General features: G+C 46.2%; 1 protein-coding gene across 2 annotated transcripts in view; it reads left to right on the top strand.

Moving 5' to 3' along the window:
* CDS2 (CDP-diacylglycerol synthase 2) overlaps window positions 1-8,530 on the top strand; it is a 102,336-nt gene extending 93,806 nt beyond the window's left edge. The window contains exons 12-13 of one of the 2 annotated variants that reach the window (XM_068274812.1): window positions 1,838-1,941; window positions 5,602-8,530. In XM_068274812.1, coding sequence (XP_068130913.1) covers window positions 1,838-1,941; window positions 5,602-5,731 — 234 coding nt within the window. In that variant the 3' untranslated portion in view covers window positions 5,732-8,530. The remainder of the gene's footprint in view (window positions 1-1,837; window positions 1,942-5,601) is intronic. The other variant, XM_068274811.1, reaches the window with a different exon arrangement.
* Window positions 8,531-9,156: the final 626 nt, after the last annotated feature.

Raw genomic sequence — 9,156 nt, 5'->3', positions numbered from 1 at the left:
GACGTATTGCTATCATCGAAGGAAAAATGAATTCCCAAGTTTATCAAGACATTTTGCAGGAGAACTTAAGGCCATCTGTCCACCAGCTGAAGCTCAGCAGAAGATGGGTGTTGCAACAGGGCAACGACCCAAAGCATAGAAGTGGCCCAGTCAGTCCTGATGTTAAACCGTTTGAGATGCCGTGGCATCACCTCAAGAAAGCGAATTACACCAGACATCCCAATAATATTGTTGAACTGAAACAGTTCTGTAAAGAGGAATGGTCAAAAATTACACTTTTGTGCACGTCTATATGTACCCTTTTTACACAGCAGTAATATCACATAAGGGGAAAATGAGCCCTGCCCATTCTTCATTTACATTCTAAGGCATACATGTCAAACTCCAGCCCGTGGGCCAAATCTGGCGATCCGAGCCATTAAATTTGGCCCTCATGTGGTTTCCCCACTTTGCATTATGTTTAGCCCACTCTAGACCACCAGGGAAGCTATACTATAGGTGAAGCCCTAGAACACCAGGAAAGCCATAGGGGGGGGGGGCATTAATCACTAGAGAGCTGTATAGGGGAGGGTTGGGGCCACTAGACACCAGGGAAATGTATTTGGGAGGGAGGGCCACTAGACACCAGTGAACTTATAAGGTAGGAAGGTGGCAGTGAACATTGAGGTTGGCCCGCGACTTGGTCCCATTTTTTTTATTTTGGCCCACTTTGTATTTGAGTTTGACACCCCTGTTCTAAGGTGTTAAAATGTAAAACCGTTGCTTAGGGGAAGTTGTGTACATTGTTAATTTGCATACATTCAGCAGTGGTGCTCTGGGAGACATCTCGAGCTCACTCCAACCTGAATTATCGCAAATTCTTTCTGTTTTAGGAAAGCAAATTTTTATTTTTCTTAACATCTTAGTAAGGGGGCTTTTAGGACCATTGTAGTCCCTTACACACTCCAATGAGTTCTGGGTCACCATGAGCTTGCTGGTTAGTCTGTACCTCTCGGTTTACAAGCCCTACTCCATAGAGCCAAATTAATCCATGCCATGCACTGATGAGGATCAAACAATCCGAAACAGTCTGTATGCATGTTGGATTATTATGGCTCTGTACAATTTAACAAGCTGACACATCATTGCATTCCAGCGGTTCTGGAGGTGTGTTTAGCTTCTAAGGGTACAATGGTTAATTTGCATACATTCAGCAGTGGTGCTCTGGGAGACATCTCGAGCTCACTCCAACCTGAATTATCGCAAATTCTTTCTGTTTTAGGAAAGCAAATTTTTGTTTTTCTTAACATCTTAGTAAGGGGGCTTTTAGGACCATTGTAGTCCCTTACACACTCCAATGAGTTCTGGGTCACCATGAGCTTGCTGGTTAATTTGATGGTAGATGGCTAGTTAGTGTGCTAGGTGAGATTATATGCTTTCCTGAAGAGGTGCGTTTTCAGGTTGAGCCTAAAGGTGGCAAGTGTGTGCGAGTGACAAACATTGTAGAAGGGAGTTCCTGTGAATGGAGGAATTCAAGAGAAGTCTTTAATGCGAGAATGAGAGTCGGTGACTAGAGCGGAAGACAAGAAAATATTATTAGTAGAATAAAGATTTCCGACAGGGCAGATTCTGGAGACTAGTGTAGTTAAGCAAGGTGGAGCTAGGTGCTTCCTTGACTAATGCAGATCATTAAAAACAAGCATAGAATAAACAGACAATATAAACCTTTATAGCTGCTGTGTTATATGAAAAAGTTGGTTTTCTCCTAGCCCCGTATTGTCCATGAGTGATTCTGCTCCTTATCCCCTTGTTCCTGGCAGATAAGCATAATGTTCTTGTATTCTCTATTTTTCCTCAGGATTTTGCCAACACCATTCCAGGCCATGGTGGTATTATGGACAGATTTGACTGCCAGTACTTGATGGCTACCTTTGTCAACGTGTACATTGCCAGCTTCATCAGGTGAGGAAGGAGTGATGGGAAGGGCATTGTGATTCAAATAACAAGTTAATGCTAACTTTGATGCTAGATTTTTGCAGCTTTGGACCAGTAGCATTTGTCTGGTCGGTTTGCAAGTTGTAGAAGTTTGCACAAACTTAACAGAAACAGTTCCATTGACTCAGAATTATTTGCTATCTCAATCCCTAGAGGCAGAGACTTGAGGGCCCGTGTCCACCAGTGCGGAAACCGGGCCGAATCCGCAGAGTTTCCCCGCAGGCAAATCGCGTCGGGAAACTCTGCCATAGGAAATAATGGGGCCCCGGCTGAATCGCTTGCCCTAGCAATTCGGCCAACATTGCCATCAGTTTTTGTGCAGGAGGCAGCGATTCCCATAGCCGTGCATGGCATGGCTTTTGGGATTCATCTCCGTACGTGCAGATCAGGAAGTGCTGCCGTGCGTCTCTCGCAGCCACACGCCGTGGAAACGAGGCCTAAAGGAATTCCAAGATTATGTAAGTATATGCTTTTTTTACTTACCTTAGGGCTTCTTCCAGCCCATAGAAGTGTCTGTGTCCCTCGCCGCAGCTGTGGTCTTCTCCAGAGTCACACTGTCAGGCTGTAATGGATCACCAACCCCGTTGGGTTGACAGCTTTTGTGCACGCACGCACTTACGTCACTGGGAGTGTTGTGCGCATAACACTCTTGGTGAGGGGGAGGTCTGCTTGATAAGTTTTCAAAATGTACTGCTTAAAGAGAATCTGTATTCACAAAATGAATTATAAACAAACATCCCTGCCTGTTTGGGGTCATCTCCTAGCCCCCTCTGTATTATTTTCGCTGCTCTCCGCTTAATAAAGAGGGTAAAAAAAACAGTTTTATAAACTGTTTTGTAAACAGAAAAGATGGCCACCAAAACAGGAAGTACATCAGCAGAGCAGTGAACTCAGTTAATACACAGTGAGTACACAGAAAATTCAGTGAGTTACACATTGAATTCAGTCTCCAGAGGTTATGTGCAAGTTTTGAAAGAGCTCTGTGTGTCAATGAAGCATGACAAGCTGCGTCAGCTCTGCACTCCTGTCAGCCTGACAGGCAGCTTCCTCCTCAGCCAGCTATTCTTTGTTCAGTTTATCAGTCTGTGTTTATCAGCCTCACAGATAGCAGACAAGCTGACAGTGAGAGCAGGGAGGTTGTTTGCAAGGAATAAAAAATCACAGGAGCACTGGAGGGGCGTGGAAGGGGTTAACTTGTTCACATTACTGAAGAGTTGGCAGCCTTCCAGACACAGCCACAAGTCCGACAGGGGAAAGATGAGCTGATTTATTACAGAGACAGTGCAAGTAGAAAGTGCTGCAGTAAGCCAGGGCACAATGGAGAGAAGCCTTAGGAACTTGTAGGCTAGGAGAAATAATGCTAAAATTTTTGTTACAGAGTCCCTTTAAATCCCTTTAAAGGAGAACTATAGTGAAATGTATATGGAGGCTGCCATATTGATTTTCTTTTAAGTAATACCAGTTGCCTGGCTGTCCTGCTTACCCTCTACCTCTAATATTTTTAGCCATAGCCCCTGAACAAGCATGCAGCAGATCAGGTGTTTCTGACATTTTTGTCAGATCTGACAAGATTAGCTGCATGCTTGTTTCTGGTGTGATTCTGCAGGCAGATAGCTCAGCAGGGCTGCCAGGTAACTGACATTGCTTAAAGGGAAGGTTCAGGGAGGGTGGGTAAAAAATAAAAATCAAATTCCACTTACCTGGGGCTTCCTCCAGCCCGTGGCAGGCAGGAGGTGCCCTCGCCGCCGCTCCGCAGGCTCCCGGTGGTCTCCGGTGGCCGACCCGACCTGGCCAGGCCGGCTGCCAGGTCGGGCTCTTCTGCGCTCCAAGGCCCGGAACTTCTGCGTCCCACGCCGGCGCTCTGACGTCATCGGACGTCCTCCGGACTCTACTGCGCAGGCGCAGAACTACTGCGCATGCGCAGTAGAGCCCGGAGGACGTCCGATGACGTCAGAGCGCCGGCGTGGGACGCAGAAGTTCCGGGCCTTGGAGCGCAGAAGAGCCCGACCTGGCAGCCGGCCTGGCCAGGTCGAGTCGGCCACCGGAGACCACCGGGAGCCTGCGGAGCGGCGGCGAGGGCACCTCCTGCCTGCCACGGGCTGGAGGAAGCCCCAGGTAAGTGGAATTTGATTTTTATTTTTTACCCACCCTCCCTGAACCTTTCCTTTAAAAGGAAGTCAATATGGCAGCCTCCATATACCTCTCACTACAGTTCTCTTTTAAGTTGACTATTAGGCAGTGCAGGGTCTGTCTCGGAAGGTAAATCTGATTAAAATCCTAGGTTACTGGCTCTTAATGATACATGGACTAAAGCTGTATACACACGCTGGATTGAAGTTGGCTGTGGAGGTCAATAAAAACAGCATCAGCCGAGATTGTAGAGTTAATACAGAGTGTGTACGGTGGCTGGCCAACTTTTCCTAAAGATTCGGAATGCGCACTGTTCTCAGCTACTTTGTTGTGTGCTGCTTGTTATTCACCTGCCTTTCCTCCATAGGAACAGTGGTGTCACTAGCCTTCAGGCTAGTGACTTGTCTGTACAGCAGCGGGCCCCCAAACTGTCGCCCAAGGGATGGAGTCCTGATCCCTGCCGGGCTACAATATCTAAGTGTGTACGTAGCTTTGGCTAGTAGGTCAGGTGTGAATCAATCAATTGGGAGATGTATCAACAATATTATTCAAATATCTTCAAGGTGATCCACCACAGCAGTATCCAATAAACAACATGCGATATCTAATTTCTTTCTTTCTCACTTTATAGCTTTTAGTTCATAAGTAACATCAGAGTGACTAATGACTTTGTTTTCACTGAAAAAACATATCTGCAAAATTGATCAATATGTATGCGTATTAGAGCAAAAATCAAGCACCTCATCCCCCCAGAAGATCTGCCAACCTTAGTCCATGCCTTCATTACATCCCGACTGGACTACTGTAATGCTCTCTACACTGGCCTCCCAAAAAAGGTCTTGTGCTGCCTACAGCTGATACAGAACACTGCTGCCAGACTGCTAACCAACCAACCAACCCCGTCACTGCCACATAACACCAGTCCTGCACTCCCTTCACTGGCTACCTATAGAATGGAGGGTCCTATTCAAGATCGGCCTACTGACATTTAAATCCCTGACTAATCTGGGCCCTGGATACATGAAAGATATGTTGCAGCTACGCAGCAATCCCCGCATTCTCAGATCCACAGGTTCTAATAATCTAGTCATACCCAGAGTCCACTTGGAAACTTTTGGTCCCAGAGCCTTCTGTCATGCTGCCCCTACGTTCAGATCAGGAAAGCTCCATCCCTGGACGTGTTAAAATCCATACTGAAAACCCACCTGTTCTGTTTGGCATTTGCAGAAATATAACTTGTTGTGTGAATATTTCATCCTACTACCAATTACTGAATCTGAGAGAGCCTAAGCGCTTTGAGTCCTATGGGAAAAAAGCCCTATAGAAATGTTATTGTATTGTATTATTACTCATGATCATGTTGACTTTTGCATACTGTAGATTACGAAAAAAGTAAAGGAAAAAAACCTTTGTTGGTGATCAGGTTTGCCTTGTTGTTTTTTTTTGTCAGCGTCTATACATCCTATTTATGCCATATGTTTTTGTTTTTATTTACAGAGGTCCTAACCCAAGTAAACTCATCCAGCAGTTTTTAACTTTGCGTCCCGACCAACAAATCCACATTTTCAACACTCTGAAATCTCACCTAACGGAGAGGGGGATGCTGGGAGAAGGTCAAGGCGTGTAATGCAGCTCTGCATCCAGTCTGGGCAGATCCCCTCCCACCAACCCCACCCACCTGGTGCATGTGGGTTCACTGTACAGAAGCACTGTTCCAGCCCTTCCCAGGGAGGACTCGCTAACCTTTTGCTGCTGGGAATGGTCTCCGAGGTCTTTTCCTCATTTTGTGCGATGTCCTATTATTTTGCCTGTATATATTTTGTTTGTTTTTTTCCCCCCACAAGCCTCCTGTTTACATATATCTTCTGGCTACTGAGCCAGACCACTATGAAGCCATGCTTTTAGAGGTGGCATCCGTTAGCTATACGGCATCCTAGTCTCACACTGGGACTTGCGAAGGTGCAACATTTCTGGAGCAGTAGTCATGCCATTTCAAGGGATGTTCTGCCATTCCTACTTTCCATCTGTGCTTTATTAGTATTTATTTTTAGCATCAGTCAGAGTCCTTTGACTTACTTGCTTTGTTTCACTGTCTTGTGTACATTAGAGCTTCTGAGCACGATTTGCATATTGGAGGTAAAGCTGCACAACCCATAGGATTTGCCAGCGAGGTGTAGCATAGGCCTCAGAGAGCAGGGTGCCTTCCTTCCTACAACAGTGACGTGCTTTTCAAGCTTAGACACATTTTATGTTCATTTACAGGTTACACATTAAGTCTTGAACTTGCACTGGATACATGTATATACAGGTAGGAGCCATATATCTATATTTTCAGCTTTACCACACAAATGTTCTTCACATCCATCTGCCACATGGCAAGCAAAGGCAATATAGGTAAAAATCTTGGGCTCGTTACCAAAGTTATATTTTGTGGATACATCTTGTAAATCAGGTTCCTTAAAGCGGACCTAAACCCAGAACGTTCTCTCTGCTCTAAAAATTAAGCAACATCATAATAACCTTTAAAGATAAACATTTGTTGCAGCTTACAGGAATCCTACTGAGATTCTGCAGAGTGGTTACTTCCTTGTTTCATTGGAGCAAAGAAAGGGTTAACCTCCTGTGTTTACACATTAGTACACAAGTCGGCACACCTGCAGCACGGATCAGACCGAGCTGACAAATGGCAGCTCATTATTTGCAGATAAGGGAGAATTGGACATGCTGTTATCTCTAAATACACACAGGGTGGGTTTCTCTGGCTTTCCCTTCTCTCCCGTGCAAGAGTTTAGGTCTGCTTTAAAAGTGAATGTGCTGCTAGCTTTGTATTGCCTGCCGGCCAGCAGCAGGTGAAGCCTTGGCTAATGGGGAATAATAGGATAGGTGTAAAGTGTTTGTTCCTCACATGTATAACTTACATGTACAAACCAGTACAATGAAGATGGGAAATCCCTGTCCTGTGATTTTTTTCTGCTATTGTTGTAAAAAACATGAAATATATTGAACATCATTAGTTGAACATTGATTAGGAAAGGCTTTTTGATATCAGACTGGCATGGACAGGTAGGTTGGAGAGGTTGGCAGATAGACTACTCCAGTGACTTTCCCTTTGTACTTCATTAAGAAGTACAAAGCCAGGGAGAGCAGTGATCAGACTGACATTGCATTGGATGTCTGCAGCCATATGATGTAATGTTGAGCGTGCATGGGGGGTTATTTAACAATCTCAATTATGGATCAGTCGTTTACCTGATGCAAGACCACATCTGATGGTATATGGCGGGTGCACATTTTTTTCAGGAGAGCTTAAGAAAGAAAAAGTTCTCTGCTAATGTGAATGTCATTTAATGTCCCCCAATGCAGTCACAGGTATGTGTTGTCATCTTGCTTCCTGTTTGTGTATATCAGGCTCCACCTCCTCACTTTGATGCTCTTCCTGTTGCCTAGTGGGAGTGCTGTTACATTGAAGGGGAAGACTGGCATGGCCGGGTAATTTGGAGAGGTGGGCAGATAACTACTCCAGTGAATATTCCCTTTGTACTTCATTGAGAAGTACAAGGTGTGCCGAAAAATATGCAGCATTACTCGGAAGTGGCATTGTCAGAGCTGGGGCCTGAAACAGTGGTGAATGTGGCCATTAGAACTGGGCAAGTAATGGGTAAAGGTGCACTTGGGCCTGTAGCAGTGGTGAATGTGGCCATTAGAACTGGGTGACAGGTAAAGGTGCACTTGGGCCTGCAGTGGTGAATGTGGCCATTAGAACTGGGTGACAGGTAAAGGTGCAGTTGGGCCTGTAGCAGTGGTAAATGTGGCCATCAGAACTGGGTGACAGGTAAAGGTGCAGTTGGGCCTGTAGTGGTGAATGTGGCCATCAGAACTGGGTGACAGGTAAAGGTGCAGTTGGGCCTGTAGTGGTGAATGTGGCCATTAGAACTGGGTGACAGGTAAAGGTGCAGTTGGGCCTGTAGTGGTGAATGTGGCCATCAGAACTGGGTGACAGGTAAAGGTGCAGTTGGGTCTCTAGTGGTGAATGTGGCTATTAGAACTGGGTGACAGGTAAAGGTGCACTTGGGCCTGTAGTGGTGAATGTGGCTATTAGAACTGGGTGACAGGTAAAGGTGCAGTTGGGCCTGTAGTGGTGAATGTGGCCATTAGAACTGGGTGACAGGTAAAGGTGCAGTTGGGCCTGTAGTGGTGAATGTGGCTATTAGAACTGGGTGACAGGTAAAGGTGCAGTTGGGCCTGTAGTGGTAAATGTGGCCATTAGAACTGGGTGACAGGTAAAGGTGCAGTTGGGCCTGTAGTGGTGAATGTGGCCATTAGAACTGGGTGACAGGTAAAGGTGCAGTTGGGCCTGTAGTGGTGAATGTGGCTATTAGAACTGGGTGACAGGTAAAGGTGCAGTTGGGCCTGTAGTGGTGAATGTGGCCATTAGAACTGGGTGACAGGTAAAGGTGCAGTTGGGCCTGTAGCAGTGGTGAATGTGGCCATTAGAACTGGGTGACAGGTAAAGGTGCACTTGGGCCTGTAGCAGTGGTGAATGTGGCCATTAGAACTGGGTGACAGGTAAAGGTGCAGTTGGGCCTGTAGTGGTGAATGTGGCCATTAGAACTGGGTGACAGGTAAAGGTGCAGTTGGGCCTGTAGTAGTGGTGAATGTGGCCATTAGAACTGGGTGACAGGTAAAGGTGCAGTTGGGCCTGTAGCAGTGGTGAATGTGGCCATTAGAACTGGGTGACAGGTAAAGGTGCAGTTGGGCCTGTAGTGGTGAATGTGGCCATTAGAACTGGGTGACAGGTAAAGGTGCAGTTGGGCCTGTAGTGGTGAATGTGGCCATTAGAACTGGGTGACAGGTAAAGGTGCACTTGGGCCTGTAGCAGTGGTGAATGTGGCCATTAGAACTGGGTGACAGGTAAAGGTGCAGTTGGGCCTGTAGTGGTGAATGTGGCTATTAGAACTGGGTGACAGGTAAAGGTGCAGTTGGGCCTGTAGTGGTGAATTTGGCCATTAGAACTGGGTGACAGGTAAAGGTGCAGTTGGGCCTGTAGTGGTG

This window comes from Hyperolius riggenbachi, chromosome 3 (assembly GCF_040937935.1).
Source record: "Hyperolius riggenbachi isolate aHypRig1 chromosome 3, aHypRig1.pri, whole genome shotgun sequence".
Lineage (NCBI taxonomy): Eukaryota > Metazoa > Chordata > Amphibia > Anura > Hyperoliidae > Hyperolius > Hyperolius riggenbachi.
The sequence above is the reverse complement of the archived record's forward strand: the minus strand, read 5'-3'. Positions and strand labels throughout refer to the sequence as shown.